We start from the raw sequence: 23,518 nt of genomic DNA on the forward strand, positions 1-23,518 counted from the left end.
TCAGCTTTCTCACATTATATCAATGTTCTTATCAGTTTCCTTATTGTTAGTTTTAAAAGACAGAAGACACCAGTTAGTACGATCCTCGCGGACGACGCTGATAATCCGTGTGTCCAACGTGACGAGGGCAGATGAGGGGGCGTACTCCTGCCTGTGTTATAGCGCCCCCCTGCAGACCAGGACAGTGCGGCTCTCTGTGTTGGGTAAGTGCAGCGGTCACAATGTGACACCTTATATTGTTCAGAGCGACGTCGGTGTAACAGGTTGTGGTTACGTTCCAGCTGCTCCATCTCCACCTTCCTTAGAAGTTGTCAGGATTCCCGGGAAAGAACAGAAGGAGAAATATCTTCTTACCTGCTCCACATCAGGCGGGCGGCCGTGCCCCAGACTCACCTGGCTGATCCATGACCACACAGAAGTGCCCGGTGAGACCCTCCAAATCATTCACTGTGCAGACATAGTCCCCAGAGACCCCATAACAATGTGCCACACCTCCACTAATCACAGCTATAGGGACCCCATAACAATGTACCACAACTCCACTAATCTCAGCTATAGGGACCCCATAACAATGTGCCACAGCTCCACTAATCTCAGCTATAGGGACCCCATAACAATGTACCACAGCTCCACTAATCTCAGCTATAGGGACCCCATAACAATGTACCACAGCTCCGCTAATCTCAGCAAGAGTGACCCCATAACAATGTACCACAGCTCCGCTAATCTCAGCTATAGTGTCTCCATAACAATGTACCACAGCTCCACTAATCTCAGCTATAGGGACCCCATAACAATGTACCACAGCTCCGCTAATCTCAGCTATAGTGTCTCCATAACAATGTACCACAGCTCCGCTAATCTCAGCTATAGGGACCCCATAACAATGTACCACAGCTCCGCTAATCTCAGCTATAGTGTCTCCATAACAATGTGCCACAGATCCGCTAAACTCAGCAATAGGGACCCCATAATAATGCACCACAGCTCCGCTAATCTCAGCTATAGTGACCCCATAACAATGTACCACAGCTCCGCTAATCTCAGCTATAGTGTCTCCATAACAATGTGCCACAGCTCCACTAATCTCAGCTATAGTGACCCCATAACAATGTACCACAGCTCCGCTAATCTCAGCTATAGTGTCTCCATAACAATGTGCCACAGCTCCGCTAATCTCAGCTATAGGGACCCCATAACAATGTACCACAGCTCCGCTAATCTCAGCTATAGTGTCTCCATAACAATGTGCCACAGCTCCACTAATCTCAGCTATAGTGACCCCATAACAATGTACCACAGCTCCGCTAATCTCAGCTATAGGGACCCCATAACAATGTACCACAGCTCCGCTAATCTCAGCTATAGTGTCTCCATAACAATGTACCACAGCTCCACTAATCTCAGCTATAGTGACCCCATAACAATGTGCCACAGATCCGCTAATCTCAGCTATAGGGACCCCATAACAATGTACCACAGCTCCGCTAATCTCAGCAAGAGTGACCCCATAACAATGTACCACAGCTCCGCTAATCTCAGCTATAGTGTCTCCATAACAATGTACCACAGCTCCGCTAATCTCAGCTATAGGGACCCCATAACAATGTACCACAGCTCCGCTAATCTCAGCTATAGTGTCTCCATAACAATGTGCCACAGATCCGCTAAACTCAGCAATAGGGACCCCATAACAATGCACCACAGCTCCGCTAATCTCAGCTATAGTGACCCCATAACAATGTACCACAGCTCCGCTAATCTCAGCTATAGTGTCTCCATAACAATGTGCCACAGCTCCACTAATCTCAGCTATAGTGACCCCATAACAATGTACCACAGCTCCGCTAATCTCAGCTATAGTGTCTCCATAACAATGTGCCACAGCTCCGCTAATCTCAGCTATAGGGACCCCATAACAATGTACCACAGCTCCACTAATCTCAGCTATAGTGTCTCCATAACAATGTGCCACAGCTCCGCTAATCTCAGCTATAGGGACCCCATAACAATGTACCACAGCTCCGCTAATCTCAGCTATAGTGTCTCCATAACAATGTGCCACAGCTCCACTAATCTCAGCTATAGTGACCCCATAACAATGTACCACAGCTCCGCTAATCTCAGCTATAGTGTCTCCATAACAATGTACCACAGCTCCACTAATCTCAGCTATAGTGACCCCATAACAATGTGCCACAGATCCGCTAATCTCAGCTATAGTGACCCCATAACAATGTACCACAGCTCCGCTAATCTCAGCTATAGTGACCCCATAACAATGTACCACAGCTCCGTTAATCTCAGCTATAGGGACCCCATAACAATGTACCACAGCTCCGCTAATCTCAGCTATAGTGACCCCATAACAATGTAACACAGCTCCGCTAATCTCAGCTATAGGGACCCCATAACAATGTACCACAGCTACGCTAATCTCAGCTATAGTGACCCCATAACAATGTAACACAGCTCCGCTAATCTCAGCTATAGGGACCCCATAACAATGTACCACAGTTCCACTAATCTCAGCTATAGGGACCCCATAACAATGTACCACAGCTCCACTAATCTCAGCTATAGGGACCCCATAACAATGTACCACAGCTCCACTAATCTCAGCTATAGGGACCCCATAACAATGTACCACAGCTCCGCTAATCTCAGCTATAGGGACCCCATGACAATGTACCACAGTTCCACTAATCTCAGCTATAGGGACCCCATAACAATGTACCACAGATCCACTAATCTCAGCTATAGGGACCCCATAACAATGTACCACAGCTCCACTAATCTCAGCTATAGGGACCCCATAACAATGTACCACACCTCCACTAATCTCAGCTATAGGGACCCCATAACAATGTACCACACCTCCACTAATCTCAGCTATAGTGTCCCCATAACAATGTACCACAGCTCCACTAATCTCAGCTATAGGGACCCCATAACAATGTACCACAGCTCCACTAATCTCAGCTATAGGGACCCCATTACAATGTACCACAGCTCCACTAATCTCAACTATAGGGACCCCATAACAATGTACAGTCATGGCCAAAACTATTGAGAATGAGACAAATAGTAATTTTTCCAAAGTTTACTGCTTCATTTTTTGTAATGGCAATTTGCATATACTCCTGAATGTCAAAGAGTGATCAGCTTAACAGCAATTACTGTACTTGCAAAGTCAATATTTGCCCAGAAAATGAACTTTAACCCCCAAAACACATTTCAACATCATTGCAGTCCTGCCTTAAAAGGAGCAGCTAACATCGTTTTAGTGATTGATCCATTAACACAGGTGTGGGTGTTGATGAGGACAGGGCTGGCGATCAATCAGTCATGATTAAGTAAGAATGACATCACTGGACACTTTAAAAGGAGGCTGGTTCTTGGTATCATTGTTTCTCTTCAGTTAACCATGGTTATCTCTAAAGAAACACGTGCAGCCATCATTGCACTGCACAAAAATGGCCTAACAGGGAAGAGTATCGCAGCTACAAAGATTGCGCCTCAGTCAACAATCTATCGCATCATCAAGAACTTCAAGGAGAGAGCTTCCATTGTTGTCAAAAAGGCTCCAGGGCGCCCAAGAAAGTCCAGCAAGCGCCAGGACCGTATCTTAAAACTGTTTCAGCTGCGGGATGGGACTACCAGCAGTGCTGAGCTTGCTCAGGAATGGCAGCAGGCTGGTGTGAGTGCTTCTGCACGCACTGTGAGGCGGAGACTCTTTGAGCAAGGGCTGGTTTCAAGGAGGGCAGCAAAGAAGCCACTTCTCTCCAGAAAAAACATCAGGGACCGACTGATATTCTGCAAAAGGTACAGGGAGTGGACTGCTGAGGACTGGGGCAAAGTCATTTTCTCTGATGAATCCCCTTTTCGATTGTTTGGGACATCTGGAAAACAGCTTATTCGGAGAGGAAGAGGTGAGCGCTACCACCAGTCTTGTCTCATGCCAACTGTAAAGCATCCTGAAACCATTCATGTGTGGGGTTGCTTCTCAGCCAAGGGAATCGGCTCACTCACAGTCTTGCCTAAAAACACAGCCATGAATAAAGAATGGTACCAGAATGTCCTCCAAGAGCAACTTCTCCCAACCGTCCAAGAGCAGTTTGGCGCCCAACAATGCCTTTTCCAGCATGATGGAGCACCTTGCCATAAAGCAAAGGTGATAACTAAATGGCTGATGGAACAAAACATAGAGATTTTGGGTCCATGGCCTGGAAACTCCCCAGATCTTAATCCCATTGAGAACTTGTGGTCAATCATCAAGAGACGGGTGGACAAACAAAAACCAACAAATTCTGGCAAAATGCAAGCATTGATTATGCAAGAATGGACTGCTATCAGTCAGGATTTGGTCCAAAAGTTGATTGAGAGCATGCCAGGGAGAATTACAGAGGTCTTGAAGAAGAAGGGGCAACACTGCAAATATTGACTTGCTGCATTAACTCATTCTGTCAATATAACCTATTGGTGCTCATAATATGATTGCAATTATATTTCTGTATGTGATATAAAGATCAGACAAACACTAATAAAAACCAGAGGCCAGCAGATCATGGGAAAATATCATTTTGGTGTCATTCTCAAAACTTTTGGCCATTACAATGTACCACAGCTCCACTAATCTCAGCTATAGGGACCCCATAACAATGTACCACAGCTCCGCTAATCTCAGCTATAGGGACCCCATAACAATGTACCACAGCTCCACTAATCTCAGCTATAGGGACCCCATTACAATGTACCACAACTACACTAATCTCAGCTATAGGGACCCCATAACAATGTACCACAGCTCCGCTAATCTCAGCTATAGGGACCCCATAACAATGTACCACAGCTCCGCTAATCTCAGCTATAGGGACCCCATAACAATGTACCACAGCTCCGCTAATCTCAGCTATAGGGACCCCATAACAATGTACCACAGCTCCGCTAATCTCAGCTATAGGGACCCCATAACAATGTACAGTCATGGCCAAAAGTATTGAGAATGAGACAAATAGTAATTTTTCCAAAGTTTACTGCTTCATTTTTTGTAATGGCAATTTGCATAAACTCCTGAATGTCAAAGAGTGATCAGCTTAACAGCAATTACTGTACTTGCAAAATCAATATTTGCCCAGAAAATGAACTTTAACCCCCAAAACACATTTCAACATCATTGCAGTCCTGCCTTAAAAGGAGCAGCTAACATCGTTTTAGTGATTGATCCATTAACACAGGTGTGGGTGTTGATGAGGACAGGGCTGGCGATCAATCAGTCATGATTAAGTAAGAATGACATCACTGGACACTTTAAAAGGAGGCTGGTTCTTGGTATCATTGTTTCTCTTCAGTTAACCATGGTTATCTCTAAAGAAACACGTGCAGCCATCATTGCACTGCACAAAAATGGCCTAACAGGGAAGAGTATCGCAGCTACAAAGATTGCGCCTCAGTCAACAATCTATCGCATCATCAAGAACTTCAAGGAGAGAGCTTCCATTGTTGTCAAAAAGGCTCCAGGGCGCCCAAGAAAGACCAGCAAGCGCCAGGACCGTATCTTAAAACTGTTTCAGCTGCGGGATGGGACTACCAGCAGTGCTGAGCTTGCTCAGGAATGGCAGCAGGCTGGTGTGAGTGCTTCTGCACGCACTGTGAGGCAGAGACTCTTTGAGCAAGGGCTGGTTTCAAGGAGGGCAGCAAAGAAGCCACTTCTCTCCAGAAAAAAACATCAGGGACCGACTGATATTCTGCAAAAGGTACAGGGAGTGGACTGCTGAGGACTGGGGCAAAGTCATTTTCTCTGATGAATCCCCTTTTCGATTGTTTGGGACATCTGGAAAACAGCTTATTCGGAGAAGAAGAGGTGAGCGCTACCACCAGTCTTGTCTCATGCCAACTGTAAAGCATCCTGAAACCATTCATGTGTGGGGTTGCTTCTCAGCCAAGGGAATCGGCTCACTCACAGTCTTGCCTAAAAACACAGCCATGAATAAAGAATGGTACCAGAATGTCCTCCAAGAGCAACTTCTCCCAACCGTCCAAGAGCAGTTTGGCGCCCAACAATGCCTTTTCCAGCATGATGGAGCACCTTGCCATAAAGCAAAGGTGATAACTAAATGGCTGATGGAACAAAACAGAGATTTTGGGTCCATGGCCTGGAAACTCCCCAGATCTTAATCCCTTTGAGAACTTGTGGTCAATCATCAAGAGACGGGTGGACAAACAAAAACCAACAAATTCTGGCAAAATGCAAGCATTGATTATGCAAGAATGGACTGCTATCAGTCAGGATTTGGTCCAAAAGTTGATTGAGAGCATGCCAGGGAGAATTACAGAGGTCTTGAAGAAGAAGGGGCAACACTGCAAATATTGACTTGCTGCATTAACTCATTCTGTCAATATAACCTATTGGTCCTCATAATATGATTGCAATTATATTTCTGTATGTGATAGAAACATCAGACAAACACTAATAAAAACCAGAGGCCAGCAGATCATGGGAAAATATCATTTTGGTGTCATTCTCAAAACTTTTGGCCATGACTGTACCACAGCTCCACTAATCTCAGCTATTGGGACCCCATTACAATGTACCACAGCTCCACTAATCTCAGCTATAGGGACCCCATAAAAATGTACCACAACTCCACTAATCTCAGCTATAGGGACCCCATAACAATGTACCACAGCTCCACTAATCTCAGCTATAGGGACCCCATAGTCTCGTCCCCGGGGGAGATGGAGGCTGTATAGACAGTCGCTCTCGTTTTCTGGCATTACTTTCATAGACCAGATGTGGATAGTTTCCACCATTTTCCCTTCCCCGTGGAGCGGTTCCTGGACTTTGTCTCCAGCTCTGATTCCTCTTGTTTTCTGCAGGTCATCACAATCGCAGGCTGTGGAGTGACGGGCGGTGCACAGCGGTCAGCGCCCTGCGGGTCACTGCGGCGCCCCATACATCGGAGGTCAGATGTGTGGTGAGGCACAGGACGCTGACCCCAGGAAACCTCACAGCGTCCTACAGGCTCCACACATCATGTAAGTAAAGGATGCCACCAGAACCCACAATATTCGGGGCTGCACCCCCTGCCCGCTCTCCTGCCACCTCTGTATGAGCACAACCCTCCACCAGGGGATTCACCAATATCTGCCATCAGGGACAATATCTGCCATCAGGGACAGTATCTGCCATCAGGTGCAATATCTGCCATCAGGGACAATATCTGCCATCAGGGACAATATCAGCCATGAGGTGCAATATCTGCCATCAGGGACAATATCTGCCATCAGGTGCAATATCTGCCATCAGGGACAATATCTGCTATCAGGGACAATATCAGCCATCAGGGACAATATCTACCATCAGGGACAATATCTGCCATCAAGTGCAATATCTGCCATCAGGTACAATATCTGCCATAAGAGACAATATCTGCCATCAGGTACAATATCTGCCATCAGGTGCAATATCTGCCATCAGGGACAATATCTGCCATCAGGTGCAATATCTGCCATCAGGGACAATATCTGCCATCAGGTGCGATATCTGCCATCAGAGACAATATCTGCCATCAGGTACAATATCTGCCATCAGAGACAATATCTGCCATCAGGGACAATATCTGCCATCAGGTGCAATATCTGCCATCAGGGACAATATCTGCCATCAGGTGCAATATCTGCCATCATGGACAATATCTGCCATCAGGTACAATATCTGCCATTAGGGACAATATCTGCCATCATGGACAATATCTGCCATCAGGTACAATATCTGCCATCATGGACAATATCTGCCATCAGGGACAATATCTACCATCAGATACAATATCTGCCATCAGGGACAATATTTGCCATCAGGTACAATATCTGCCATCAGGTGCAATATCTGCCATCAGGTGCAATATCTGCCATCAGAGACAATATCTGCCATCAGGTGCAATATCTGCCATCAGGGACAATATCTGCCATCAGGGACAATATCTGCCATCAGGTGCAGTATCTGCCATCAGGGACAATATCTGCCATCAGTTACAATATCTGCCATCAGGGACAATATCTGCCATCAGAGACAATATCTGCCATCAGGTGCAATATCTGCCATCAGGGACAATATCTGCCATCAGGTACAATATCTGCCATCAGGTGCAATATCTGCCATCAGGTGCAATATCTACCATCAGGTACAATATCTACCATCAGGTACAATATCTGCCATCAGGGACAATATCTGCCATCAGGGGCAATATCTGCCATCAGGGGCAATATCTGCCATCAGGTACAATATCTGCCATCAGGTGCAATATCTACCATCAGGTACAATATCTGCCATCAGGTGCAATATCTGCCATCAGGGACAATATCTGCCATCAGGGACAATATCTACCATCAGGGACAATATCTGCCATGAGGTACAATATCTACCATCAGGGACAATATCTGCCATCAGAGACAATATCTGCCATCAGGTACAATATCTGCCATCAGGGACAATATCTACCATCAGGGACAATATCTGCCATCAGGTACAATATCTACCATCAGGGACAATATCTGCCATCAGAGACAATATCTACCATCAGGGACAATATCTGCCATCAGGGACAATATCTACCATCAGGTACAATATCTGCCATCAGGTACAATATCTGCCATCGGGTGCAATATCTGCCATCAGGGACAATATCTGGCATCAGGGACAATATCTGGCATCAGGGACAATATCTGCCATCAGGTACAATATCTGCCATCAGGTGCAATATCTGCCATCAGGGACAATATCTGCCATCAGGTGCAATATATGCCATCAGGTACAATATCTGCCATCAGAGACAATATCTGGCATCAGGGACAATATCTGGCATCAGGGACAATATCTGGCATCAGGGACAATATCTGCCATCAGGTACAATATCTGCCATCAGGTGCAATATCTGCCATCAGGGACAATATCTGCCATCAGGTGCAATATATGCCATCAGGTACAATATCTGCCATCAGAGACAATATCTGGCATCAGGGACAATATCTGCCATCAGGTACAATATCTGCCATCAGAGACAATATCTACCATCAGGTGCAATATCTGCCATCAGGGAGAATATCTGCCATCAGGGACAATATCTGCCATCAGGTGCAATATCTGCCATCAGAGACAATATCTGCCATCAGGTACAATATCTGCCATCATGGACAATATCTGCCATCAGAGACAATATCTGCCATCAGGTACAATATCTGCCATCAGAGACAATATCTGCCATCAGGGACAATATCTGCCATCAGGCACAATATCTGCCATCAGGGACAATATCTGTCATCAGAGACAATATCTGCCATCAGGCACAATATCTGCCATCAGAGACAATATCTGCCATCAGAGACAATATCAGCCATCAGGGACAATATCTGCCATCAGAGACAATATCTGCCATCAGGGACAATATCTGCCATCAGGTGCAATATCTGCCATCAGAGACAATATCTGCCATCAGAGACAATATCAGCCATCAGGGACAATATCTGCCATCAGAGACAATATCTGCCATCAGGGATAATATCTGCCATCAGGGAGAATATCTGCCATCAGGTGCAATATCTACCATCAGGGACAATATCTGCCATCAGGGACAATATCTGCCATCAGAGACAATATCTGCCATCAGGTACAATATCTGCCATCAGAGACAATATCTGCCATCAGGGACAATATCTGCCATCAGGTACAATATCAGCCATCAGAGACAATATCTGCCATCAGAGACAATATCTACCATCAGGTACAATATCTACCATCAGAGACAATGTCTGCCATCAGAGACAATATCTACCATCAGGGACAATATCTGCCATTAGGGACAATATCTGCCATCAGAGACAATATCTACCATCAGGGACAATATCTGCCATTAGGGACAATATCTGCCATCAGAGACAATATCTGCCATCAGGGACAATATCTACCATCAGGGACAATATCTGCCATCAGGGACAATATCTGCCATCAGAGACAATATCTGCCATCAGGGACAATATCTGCCATCAGAGACAATATCTGCCATCAGGTACAATATCTGCCATCAGAGACAATATCTGCCATCAGGGAGAATATCTGCCATCAGGTGCAATATCTACCATCAGGGACAATATCTGCCATCAGAGACAATATCTGCCATCAGGGACAATATCTGCCATCAGGTACAATATCAGCCATCAGAGACAATATCTGCCATCAGAGACAATATCTACCATCAGAGACAATATCTGCCATCAGAGACAATATCTACCATCAGGGACAATAACTGCCATCAGGGACAATATCTGCCATCAGGTACAATATCAGCCATCAGAGACAATATCTGCCATCAGAGACAATATCTGCCATCAGGTACAATATCTACCATCAGAGACAATATCAGCCATCAGGGACAATATCTGCCATCAGGGACAATATCTGCCATCAGGTACAATATCAGCCATCAGAGACAATATCTGCCATCAGGGACAATATCTACCATCAGGGACAATATCTACCATCAGGGACAATATCTGCCATCAGGGACAATATCTGCCATCAGGTACAATATCAGCCATCAGAGAGAATATCTGCCATCAGGGACAATATCTGCCATCAGAGACAATATCTACCATCAGGGACAATATCTGCCATCAGGTACAATATCTGCCATCAGGGACAATATCTGCCATCAGGGACAATATCTGCCATCAGAGACAATATCTGCCATCAGGGACAATATCTGCCATCAGGTACAATATCTACCATCAGGGACAATATCTGCCATCAGGGACAATATCTGCCATCAGGTACAATATCAGCCATCAGAGACAATATCAGCCATCAGAGACAATATCTGCCATCAGAGACAATATCTACCATCAGGTACAATATCTACCATCAGAGACAATATCTGCCATCAGAGACAATATCTACCATCAGGGACAATATCTGCCATCAGGTACAATATCAGCCATCAGAGACAATATCTGCCATCAGGGACAATATCTGCCATCAGGGACAATATCTACCATCAGGGACAATATCTGCCATCAGGGACAATATCTGCCATCAGGTACAATATCAGCCATCAGAGACAATATCTGCCATCAGAGACAATATCTGCCATCAGAGACAATATCTACCATCAGGGACAATATCTGCCATCAGGTACAATATCTGCCATCAGGGACAATATCTGCCATCAGGTACAATATCTGCCATCAGAGACAATATCTGCCATCAGAGACAATATCTACCATCAGGGACAATATCTGCCATCAGGTACAATATCTGCCATCAGAGACAATATCTGCCATCAGAGACAATATCTACCATCAGGGACAATATCTGCCATCAGGGACAATATCTGCCATCAGAGACAATATCTACCATCAGGGACAATATCTGCCATCAGGTACAATATCTGCCATCAGGGACAATATCTGCCATCAGAGACAATATCTGCCATCAGGTACAATATCAGCCATCAGAGACAATATCTGCCATCAGGGACAATATCTGCCATCAGGGACAATATCTGCCATCAGGGACAGAAATCAAAAGAAATCATTGGACGTTCCGCTTCTCCTCACATTCAGGATCTGGCTGCCAATGAATTGGATTCAGAATCTCTCACCGAGTTCTGCTCCATCAGATCATGGACTTGTTACAATGTATCAGCGCAGGAAGGAGATTTGTGTTCCAGGACCGTGAACCAGGGGCCACATCGCCTCATCGGATCAGTAGACCCGGCACGACGCCATGTGTATGGAGGCCATGGACTACCGATGTGGCCACTGGACCAGTGTCCTCAATATGGTGCAAAACTGTCAAGGAATGCTGAGGGTTGTAGTTGCTATGTAAGTGCAGATAGACCTCCTGTCTAGACACTTTGTAATGAAACCTCAATGTGTCAGCATTGCAAGTTCTCTACTTTGTAAGGAGAACTAGTTTTCCCACTGACAGCAAGCAGAGATCTGAAGATGAGGAACAAAGTACAAGAGAAAGTAGCAGAAATTCTCATATATGATTAAAGCTGAAAGTGACATCAGTACCGGAGCGGCATCAGTACCGGAGCGGCATCGTTACCAGAGCGGCATCAGTACCAGAGCGGCATCGGTACCAAAGCGGCATCGTTACCAGAGCGGCATCAGTACCGGAGCGGCATCGTTACCAGAGCGGCATCAGTACCAGAGCGGCATCGGTACCAAAGCGGCATCGTTACCAGAGCGGCATCAGTACCGGAGCGGCATCGTTACCAGAGCGGCATCAGTACCAGAGCGGCATCGGTACCAAAGCGGCATCGTTACCAGAGCGGCATCAGTACCGGAGCGGCATCGTTACCAGAGCGGCATCAGTACCAGAGCGGCATTAGTACCAGAGCGGCATCAGTACCAGAGCGTCATCAGTACCGGAGCGGCATCAGTACCAGAGCGGCATCAGTACCAGAGCGTCATCAGTACCGGAGCGGCATCAGTACCAGAGCGGCATCGGTACCAAAGCGGCATCGTTACCAGAGCGGCATCAGTACCGGAGCGGCATCGTTACCAGAGCGGCATCAGTACCAGAGCGTCATCAGTACCGGAGCGGCATCAGTACCAGAGCGTCATCAGTACCGGAGCGGCATCAGTACCAGAGCGTCATCAGTACCAGAGCGTCATCAGTACCGGAGCGGCATCAGTACCAGAGCGGCATCAGTACCAGAGTGGCATCGATACCAGAGTGGCATCGATACCAGAGTGGCATCAGTACCGGAGCGGCATCAGTACTAGAGCGGCATCGATACCAGAGCAGCATCAGTGCCAGACATCGATACCAGAGCGGCATCAGTACCAGAGTGGCATCAGTACCAGAGCGGCATCAGTACTAAAGCGGCATTAGTACCGGAGCGGCATCAGTACCAAAGCGGCATCGGTACCAGAGCGGCATCAGTACCAGAGCGGCATCAGTACTAGAGCGGCATCAGTACCGGAGCGGCATCAGTACCAAAGCGGCATTAGTACCAGAGCGGCATCGATACCAGAGCGGCATCAGCACCAGAGCGGCATCGATACCAGAGCAGCATCAGTACCAGAGCGGCATCAGTACCAGAGTGGCATCAATACCAGAGCAGCATCAGTACCAGAGCGGCATCAGTACTAGAGCGGCATCAGTACCGGAGCGGCATCAGTACCAGAGCGGCATCAGTACCAGAGCGGCATCGATACCAGAGCGGCATCAGTACCAGAGCGGCATCGGTACCAGAGCGACATCGATACCAGAGCGGCATCAGTACCAGAGTGGCATCAATACCAGAGTAGCATCAGTACCGGAGCAGCATCAGTACCAGAGCGGCATCAGTACCGGAGCAGCATTAGTACCAGAGTGGCACCAATACCAGAGCAGCATCAGTACCAGAGCGGCATCAGTACCGGAGCAGCATCAGTACCAGAGCGGCATCAGTATCAGAGCTGCATCAGTACCAGAGCTGCATCAGTACCAGAGCGCCACCAATACCAGAGCGGCATCAGTACCAGAGCGGCATCAGTACCGGAGCGGTATCAGTACCGGAGCGGCATCAGTACCGGAGCGGCATTAGTACCGGAGCGGCATCAGTACCAGAGCGGCACCAATACCAGAGCGGCATCAGTACCGGAGCTGCATCAGTACCGGAGCGGCATCAGTACCGGAGTTGCATCAGTACCGGAGCGGCATCAGTACCGGAGCTGCATCAGTACCGGAGCTGCATCAGTACCGGAGCTGCATCAGTACCAGAGCGGCACCAATACCAGAGCGGCATCAGTACTGGAGCTGCATCAGTACAGGAGCTGCATCAGTACCGGAGCAGCATCAGTACCAGAGCGACACCAATACCAGAGCGGCATCAGTACCGGAGCTGCATCAATACCAGAGCTGCATCAGTACCAGAGCAGCATCAGTACCGGAGCAGCATCAGTACCGGAGCAGCATCAGTACCAGAGCGACACCAATACCAGAGCGGCATCAGTACCAGAGCGGCATCAGTACTAGAGCGACACCAATACCAGAGTGGCATCAGTACCACAGCGGCATCAGTACCGGAGCTGCATCAATACTGGAGCTGCATCAATACCGGAGCTGCATCAGTACCAGAGCAGCATCAGTACCGGAGCAGCATCAGTACCGGAGCTGCATCAGTACCAGAGCAGCATCAGTACCGGAGCTGCATCAATACCGGAGCTGCATCAATACCGGAGCTGCATCAATACCGGAGCTGCATCAGTACCAGAGCAGCATCAGTACCGGAGCTGCATCAATACCGGAGCTGCATCAATACCGGAGCTGCATCAATACCGGAGCTGCATCAGTACCAGAGCAGCATCAGTACCGGAGCAGCATCAGTACCGGAGCTGCATCAGTACCGGAGCTGCATCAGTACCGGAGCTGCATCAATACCGGAGCTGCATCAGTACCAGAGCAGCATCAGTACCGGAGCAACATCAGTACCGGAGCAGCATCAGTACCAGAGCTGCATCAGTACCGGAGCTGCATCAGTACCAGAGCGGCATCAGTACCAGAGCAGCATCAGTACCGGAGCAGCATCAGTACCGGAGCTGCATCAGTACCAGAGCGGCATCAGTACCGGAGCAGCATCAGTACCAGAGCGGCATCAGTACCGGAGCAGCATCAGTACCAGAGCGGCATCAGTACCGGAGCAGCATCAGTACCAGAGCGGCATCTCACAGCACTATCAATCCTCCTGGGATCCGCTTCTGGATACGGAGGAGATCTGTTTTCTGTTTTCTCTCTTTTCATTTTTTCTTATTTTCTTCTGATCAGAATTTTTAGACTTTTATTTCTTATAAATTGTCATTACAGCGACAGACACAGAAGCGCAGATGACTGACAGCAGCCGTCACCACCCATCAGGTGAGGACTAAAGGGGAACTCCACGTCCATCATTTCACATAAAAAGTCCAGGGACTTCTCTCATCACCTTCCTTCTCTCTTCTGTGTTAGTTCATTAGTTGTTCTGTTCTCTGGTCCGGAAGAACGTGAACTTCACATTGCGACAGGTTTCCTGTTACCAGAGAGCCGTGCATTGTGGGAGCTTAGGTGGCCGGCGGTGTGACAGGCGATAAGATAGGCAATGAGACAGGCGGTGTGACAGGCGATAAGACAGGCAATGAGACAGGCGATAAGATAGGCAATGAGACAGGCGGTGTGACAGGCGATAAGACAGGCAATGAGACAGGCGGTGTGACAGGCGATAAGACAGGCAATGAGACAGGCGGTGTGACAGGCGATAAGACAGGCAATGAGACAGGCGGTGTGACAGGCGATAAGATACGCAATGAGACAGGCGGTGTGACAGGCGATAAGACAGGCAATGAGACAGGCGGTGTGACAGGCGATAAGATACGCAATGAGACAGGCGGTATGACAGGCGATAAGATACACAATGAGACAGGCGGTGTGACAGGCGATAAGATAGGCAATGACACAGGCGGTGTGACAGGCGATAAGATACGCAATGAGACAGGCGGTGTGACAGGCGATAAGATAGGCAATGAGACAGGCAATGTGGCAGGCGATGTGGTGCGATGTGGCAGGAGATGTGACAGGCGATGTGGCAGGCGATGTGACAGGCGATGTGACAGAATGTGACAGGCGATGTGACAGGCGATGTGGCAGGAGATGTGACAGAAGATGTGACAGGCGATGTGGCAGGCGATGTGGCAGGTGGTGTGACAGGCGATGTGACAGGCGATGTGACAGGTGATGTGGCAGGCGATGTGACAGGCGATGTGACAGGCGATGTGGCAGGATGTGTGACAGGCGATGTGGCAGGATGTGTGGCAGGCGATGTGGCAGGCGGTGTGGCAGGAGATGTGACAGGCGGTGTGGCAGGAGATGTGACAGGCGATGTGGCAGGCAGTGTGACAGGCGATGTGGCAGGCAGTGTGGCAGGCGATGTGGCAGGCGGTGTGGCAGGCGATGTGGCAGGCAGTGTGGCAGGCGATGTGGCAGGCGGTGTGGCAGGCGATGTGGCAGGCGGTGTGGCAGGCGATGTGGCAGGCAGTGTGGCAGGCAATGTGGCAGGCGGTGTGGCAGGCAGTGTGGCAGGCGGTGTGATAGGCGATGTGGCAGGCGGTGTGACAGGCGATGTGGCAGGCAGTGTGGCAGGCGGTGTGGCAGGCGATGTGGCAGGCAGTGTGGCAGGTGATGTGGCAGGCGGTGTGGCAGGCAGTGTGGCAGGCGGTGTGACAGGCGATGTGGCAGGCGGTGTGGCAGGCAGTGTGACAGGCGATGTGGCAGGCGATGTGGCAGGCGGTGTGGCAGGCGGTGTGACAGGCGATGTGGCAGGCGATGTGGCAGGCGATGTGGCAGGCGGTGTGACAGGCGATGTGGCAGGCGGTGTGACAGGCGATGTGGCAGGCGATGTGCAGGCGATGTGGCAGGCGATGTGACAGGCGTTGTGGCAGGATGTGACAGGTGATGTGACAGGCTGTGTGGCAGGAGATGTGACAGGCGATGTGGCAGGCGGTGTGGCAGGCGATGTGGCAGGAGATGTGACAAGCGATGTGGCAGGCGATGTGGCAGGCGGTGTGGCAGGCAGTGTGGAAGGCAGTGTGGCAGGCGATGTGGCAGGCGATGTGGCAGGCGATGTGGCAGGCGGTGTGGCAGGCGATGTGACAGGCGATGTGGCAGGCGGTGTGGCAGGAGATGTGACAGGCGATGTGGCAGGCGATGTGACAGGCGATATGGCAGGCGGAGTGGCAGGTGGTGTGGCAGGCAGTGTGGCAGGCGATGTGACAGGCGATGTGGCAGGAGATGTGACAGGCGATGTGGCAGGCGGTGTGGCAGGCGATGTGGCAGGCGGTGTGGCAGGCGATGTGGCAGGCAGTGTGGCAGGCGGTGTGGCAGGCGATGTGGCAGGCGATGTGACAGGCGATGTGGCAGGAGATGTGGCAGGCGATGTGGCAGGCAGTGTGACAGGAGATGTGACAGGCGATGTGGCAGGCGATGTGGCAGGCGTTGTGGCAGGCAGTGTGGCAGGTGATGTGGCAGGCAGTGTGGCAGGCGATGTGGCAGGCGATGTGGCAGGCGTTGTGGCAGGCGTTGTGGCAGGCAGTGTGGCAGGCAGTGTGGCAGGCGATGTGGCAGGCGGTGTGGCAGGCGATGTGGCAGGCGGTGTGGCAGGCGATGTGGCAGGCGTTGTGGCAGGCAGTGTGGCAGGCGATGTGACAGGCGATGTGGCAGGCGGTGTGGCAGGCGGTGTGGCAGGCAGTGTGGCAGGAGATGTGGCAGGCGGTGTGGCAGGCGATGTGGCAGGCGGTGTGGCAGGCAGTGTGGCAGGCGATGTGACAGGCAGTGTGGCAGGCGATGTGGCAGGCGGTGTGGCAGGCGATGTGGCAGGCGGTGTGGCAGGCAGTGTGGCAGGAGATGTGGCAGGCGGTGTGGCAGGCAATGTGGCAGGCGGTGTGGCAGGCGATGTGGCAGGCGGTGTTACAGGCGATGTGGCAGGCGGTGTGGCAGGCAGTGTGGCAGGAGATGTGGCAGGCGGTGTGGCAGGCGATGTGGCAGGCGGTGTGGCAGGCGATGTGGCAGGCGGTGTGGCAGGCGATGTGGCAGGCGGTGTGACAGGCGATGTGGCAGGCGGTGTGGCAGGCGATGTGGCAGGCGGTGTGGCAGGCAGTGTGGCAGGAGATGTGGCAGGCGGTGTGGCAGGCGATGTGGCAGGCGATGTGGCAGGCGGTGTGGCAGGCGATGTGGCAGGCGTTGTGGCAGGCAGTGTGGCAGTAGATGTGGCAGGCGGTGTGGCAGGCGATGTGGCAGGCGGTGTGGCAGGCAGTGTGGCAGGCGATGTGACAGGCAGTGTGGCAGGCGATGTGGCAGGCGGTGTGGCAGGCGATGTGGCAGGCGGTGTGGCAGGCAGTGTGGCAGGAGATGTGGCAGGCGGTGTGGCAGGCGATGTGGCAGGCGGTGTGGCAGGCGATGTGGCAGGCGGTGTGGCAGGCGATGTGGCAGGCGTTGTGGCAGGCAGTGTGGCAGGCGATGTGACAGGCAGTGTGGCAGGCGATGTGGCAGGCGGTGTGGCAGGCGATATGGCAGGCGGTGTGGCAGGCAGTGTGGCAGGAGATGTGGCAGGCGGTGTGGCAGGCGATGTGGCAGGCGGTGTGGCAGGAGATGTGACAGGCGATGTGGCAGGCGATGTGACAGGCGATATGGCAGGCGGAGTGGCAGGCGGTGTGGCAGGCAGTGTGGCAGGCGATGTGATAGGCGATGTGGCAGGCGATGTGGCAGGAGATGTGACAGGCGATGTGGCAGGCGGTGTGGCAGGCGATGTGGCAGGCAGTGTGGCAGGCGGTGTGGCAGGCGATGTGGCAGGCAGTGTGGCAGGCGGTGTGGCAGGCGATGTGACAGGCGATGTGGCAGGCGATGTGGCAGGAGATGTGGCAGGCGGTGTGGCAGGAGATGTGGCAGGCGGTGTGACAGGCGATGTGACAGGAGATGTGGCAGGCGATGTGACAGGAGATGTGACAGGAGATGTGGCAGGCGATGTGGCAGGCGGTGTGGCAGGCGGTGTGACAGGCGATGTGACAGGCGATGTGGCAGGCGATGTGGCAGGCGGTGTGGCAGGAGATGTGGCAGGCGGTGTGACAGGCGATGTGACAGGAGATGTGACAGGAGATGTGGCAGGCGATGTGGCAGGCGGTGTGGCAGGCGGTGTGACAGGCGATGTGGCAGGCGATGTGGCAGGCGGTGTGGCAGGCGATGTGGCAGGCGATGTGGCAGGCGGTGTGGCAGGCGATGTGGCAGGCGATGTGGCAGGCGGTGTGGCAGGCGATGTGGCAGGCGGTGTGGCAGGCGATGTGGCAGGCGGTGTGGCAGGCGATGTGGCAGGCGGTGTGGCAGGCGATGTGGCAGGCGGTGTGGCAGGCGATGTGGCAGGCGGTGTGGCAGGCGGTGTGGCAGGCGGTGTGACAGGCGATGTGGCAGGCGATGTGGCAGGCGGTGTGGCAGGCGATGTGGCAGGCGATGTGGCAGGCGGTGTGGCAGGCGATGTGGCAGGCGGTGTGGCAGGCTATGTGCAGATGGAGTTTTTACATCAGCTCCATAAAAATCCCATAAATGATGAGAAGATGTTCCCCGCTCACTTCAGTGTTAATCCTCTTCGTATATTGAGCTTTTTGGGTGATTTTGTTTTCACTTCCGTCTGGAAAGAACAAAGAAAGCGCTCGTCACTTCCCCAATGAAACTCCACGCTGAGAACTTTCCAATCAAAAGGTTCCAGGAAATAAAACTCTTCTAAATCGCGTCAGGAAAAAGAAAACTTCTCCAAAAACTTCCCAGAGAAGGAGACTTGTTCTGAAGCGGATTCCACTAGAAAACTCCTCATTTATGAAAGTCTGCACATAGACTTAGCACAAGGCGGACAGTGGATGGCGCTAGACCGCTGCTCTGGATGTTCCTGGAGTATAGGACTTGCACTGTGACTTGGATGGGGCGAGCGATAGGCAGCGGTTCCCTTATCCATTAATCCTCATTCTCCACGGATAGATCTTGTGCCCGTTGTAGTCCTCGGTGCCAATGCCCATGGTGGATCTGAAGCCTCTGTCACTCCAGCTCTATTCTCCGCCCAGCGCCGCCTCCTCCTGAGTGATCTGAAGCCTGTCACTCCAGCTCTATTCCTTGCCCAGCACCGCCTCCTCCTGACTGATCTGAAGCCTCTGTCGCTCCAGCTCTATTCCTTGCCCAGCGTTGCCTCCTCCTGACTGATCTGAAGCCTCTGTCGCTCCAGCTCTATTCCTTGCCCAGCGCCGCCTCCTCCTGACTGATCTGAAGCCTCTGTCGCTCCAGCTCTATTCCTTGCCCAGTGCCGCCTCCTCCTGACTGATCTGAAGCCTCTGTCACTCCAGCTCTATTCCTCCTCCCGTTTGACCAATGGCTTTTTTTCCCTGATATCACACTGCATAGAGGCTGTCAGTCAGGAGGAGGAGGCGCTGGGCAAGGAATAGAGCTGGAGTGACAGAGGCTTCAGATCAGTCAGGAGGAGGCGGCGCTGGGCGGAGAATAGAGCTGGAGTGACAGAGGCTTCAGATCTACCATAGCACTTTAGCCTCATTTGTGTATCAGTTCAGATGCTGATCTCTCAGTAACGGAGGAGCGGACCGGCCATGGAAAGGTCTTGCTGGACTCGTCTTTGTAAGAGCGACACGACGCGCTGATATAAATCGTTTGGGGAGTGAAATCCTGCTGACAGATTCCCTATATATATATATATATATATATATATATATATATATATATATATATATATATATATATATATATATATAATATTATATTGTGTGTATTTTTCATGTAACATTTAATTTTCTCATTAAGGGACCCCTGACAAATGTTGCGTCTCCTCTACCTGCACTTGTGTCCAGCACTTACGTCTTAGGGTGCAGTTCCTGACATAGACACCAGGTGGTGCCATGCAGTTAGAAGATGAAAACTCAATTCATTACTATGTTCTACAGAATGGAGGGGATAGAACCAGGAGGGATGAGGATGATGAGGATGATGAGGATTAATGACAGAATGGAGCTACAAATCTACAACAGATTAGTTCTGTGACTACTAAATAGCGTAGAATAGGTAACTGAGCAGGGCAATGGTGGCAAGTGCTTCTCGAAGACGGTATCACACATGGTAGGATTAGATACATGGCTCAGCAGAGAGTATCACACAGGATAGGATTAGATACTCAGCTCAGCAGATATTAGCCATCAGGCTTAGATACATCTGCTCCTGATTTCCCCGATGACATGGTAGGTGAGGAGTTGACCAGCGCTGTGCGGTCTATGAGAACCCCCCATTAATGTCGGGGGCTACAATGGGGTTTGCTTTCTTAGACTGTGGTTATTGCCTCCGGGCTCGGTTTTCTCTGCACTCCCGGGTCACGATGGGTTAATGCAGACTGCGCGCAGTTCGGTGGCCCGGCTGCACCCCCTATCATTCGGCTCTCTGGAGTCAGGGGGGCTGCAGACATGTCAGCGGTCCGCGCAGGGAGCCGGGCACAGCATTAGTGATAATGGTATTGGCATCACAGTCAACTCGTACATTTATAGAGCGAAATTGCTTTCATTTTCTGCAAATGTGCTTAATCCCAGCTGGAGGGGCCCAAACCTCCTGGAAACAATCAATGGCAGAACGAGAGCGGAGCACCTAGCGCTGGCGCTGAACCCAATGCGGAAATCAATAGCGAGAGCGTTTAGTGCCTCCAAAAAACAGCTCCCGTACCCGGCAGATCAGAGCCGCCACTTTAGGCATTAAAAAAATCCCCCGAGACGCCGATTGGGCACTAAAATGTACAATGTGAACTTGTTCTTAAAGTGACAATGTGCGGAGCTTCGTGCACTCTCCCCAGTGAGTGGCAATGGCACCCCTGGTGGTCGGGCACCTTAGTATATCATCAGGAGCATCCGGAGGTCCCACCTGCCTTTCTCTCCCTCCTTTTCCTCTTGTACTTTCCAGATATTTAACCGCCATATTATTCTCTTTTGCATTTACTCTGAGAGCTTAAAAGTTCAATTAAATTAATTTGTCATAAAGCAGAATATCGCCTTTCATGCGCATCACCTTCACTATGCGCCAGACGGGGACTTGAATGCGTCTAGACCGGGCAGATAAAAGCGCCTCGCTCCCGACGGCGGCCACAAATGGCTGCTGATTGCCTTCAGTAATTGCTCAGTTGAAGCAAATAATTAGTAAATTAATTGAAAGTAATTTTTGTGGCGGATCACAGAGCAGCGCGCTGCCAGCGGAGCGATCGGCAGGAAATACCGCAGGTGTGTCGTCACCGTGCATCATCACAAGTGTCGTTACTTCCACCGCAGATTCTACAAATCACAACCACTGGTGTCCACTATGTCCTGATCCCACTGGAAACATCCGGCCACATAGGAAGCTGCAGCAGAGCTCACATTCCCCAGCATTCTCTGCTTGTTCAGTGTCTGCATTCTGTGAAGTCCCCCGTTGTAGGACACCTTGACTTCCATGCCCCCAATATTATAGAATTGTTGTATTGTAGATGCTGTCACATGGACGCCTACTACACAGGAATCCTCAGCCCATGATGTGAAGATGTCAGGAAAAAAGAGAGTAGATGGAGCCAGCGGTGAGGGATCCGCACTAAGACCATCAACTCTGACGGTTCTACCAACTCCCCTCTTGCTCCATTTCCCTTTTTCCTCTTCTTCTGATCTTTCACCCCTACTTTTGCTTTTCCTTCTCGTCTGTTCTTCCTTGTCTCATTTTGCTCCTCTCTCCTTTCCCTCCACTCCTTCTCCTCTTCCTTTCCACTTGTTCCTCTTCCTCACCTTCTGCTCCTCCCCCTGCTCTTCTTTCTTCCCTGTTGTTGCTCCCCTACATCCTCCCCTCCTTTTCTTCCGTTCTTTCACCTTTCCTCTTGATCCTCCTTTTTCTTCTACTCTTATCTATCTTTTTTTCTTCCTTCTTCTTTTTCTTCTCTTGATCCTTTTCCTTCTCTTCTTTTTCTATTCCTCATCCTTCCTATCTTGCTCCTCCTCCTTCACTTTTGCTCTTCCCCCTTATTTCTTGCTCCTTCTTTTCCACTGTTGCTTCCACTTCTCACCTCTTGCTCCTCCTCAACACCTCTTTTGTATCTTCCATTGTTGCTCCTTCTCTTTCACTCTTGCTCCTCCTTTTCCATTGTTGCTCCTCCTCATCTCTTGCTCTTCTTCTTTTTTTCTTCCTCCTTATCATGTCTTGCACCTCCTTTTCCATTGTTGCTCCTCCTCACCTCTTGCTCCTCCTCTTCCCTTCTTGCTCTTCCTCATCTCTTGCTCCTCCTCTTCCTTTCTTCTTCCTCATCACATTTTGCATCTCCATTTCCATTGTTCTCCTCCTCTTCCATTGTTGCTCCTCCTCCCTTTCTTGCTCCTCTTCTTCCATTTTTGCTCCTCCTCACTTCTTGCTCCTCCTCTTCCTTTGTTGCTCCTCCTCTTCCTTTGTTGCTCCTCCCTTTCTTGCTCCTCCTCATCTCTTGCTCCTCCTCACCTCTTGCTCCTCTTCTTCCTTTGTTGCTTCTCCTCTTCCTTTGTTGCTCCTCATCTCTTGCTCCTCCTCATCTCTTGCTCCTCCTCATCTCTTGTTCCTCCTCTTCCTTTCTTCCGCCTCATCACATTTTGTTTCCATTGTTCTCCTCTTCCATTGTTGCTCCTCCTCCCTTTCTAGCTCCTCTTCTTCCATTTTTGCTCCTCCTCTTCCTTTGTTGCTCCTCCTCTTCCTTTGTTGCTCCTCCTCTTCCTTTGTTGCTCCTCCTCATCTCTTGCTCCTCCTCTTCCTTTGTTGATCCTCCTCTTCCTTTGTTGATCCTCCTCCCTTTCGTGCTCCTCCTCATCTCTTGCTCCTCCTCTTCCTTTGTTGCTCCTCCTCTTCCTTTGTTGCTCTTCCTCTTCCTTTCTTCCTCCTCATCACATTTTGTTTCCATTGTTCTACTCCTCTTCCATTGTTCTCCTCTTCTTC

General features: G+C 50.4%; 1 protein-coding gene across 6 annotated transcripts in view; it reads left to right on the forward strand.

Moving 5' to 3' along the window:
- CRTAM (cytotoxic and regulatory T cell molecule) overlaps nt 1-23,518 on the forward strand; it is a 73,556-nt gene that overhangs the window by 37,782 nt on the left and 12,256 nt on the right. For 5 of the 6 annotated variants that reach the window (XM_073657391.1, XM_073657393.1, XM_073657392.1 and 2 more), the window contains 5 exons: nt 51-203; nt 282-425; nt 6,880-7,038; nt 14,855-14,905; nt 22,062-22,148. In XM_073657391.1, the coding sequence (XP_073513492.1) occupies nt 51-203; nt 282-425; nt 6,880-7,038; nt 14,855-14,905; nt 22,062-22,148 (594 nt within the window). The remainder of the gene's footprint in view (nt 1-50; nt 204-281; nt 426-6,879; nt 7,039-14,854; nt 14,906-22,061; nt 22,149-23,518) is intronic. The other variant, XM_073657395.1, reaches the window with a different exon arrangement.

Source organism: Phyllobates terribilis, unplaced genomic scaffold (assembly GCF_046119375.1).
Source record: "Phyllobates terribilis strain yellow unplaced genomic scaffold, ASM4611937v1 Scaffold_12__6_contigs__length_324123572, whole genome shotgun sequence".
NCBI lineage: Eukaryota > Metazoa > Chordata > Amphibia > Anura > Dendrobatidae > Phyllobates > Phyllobates terribilis.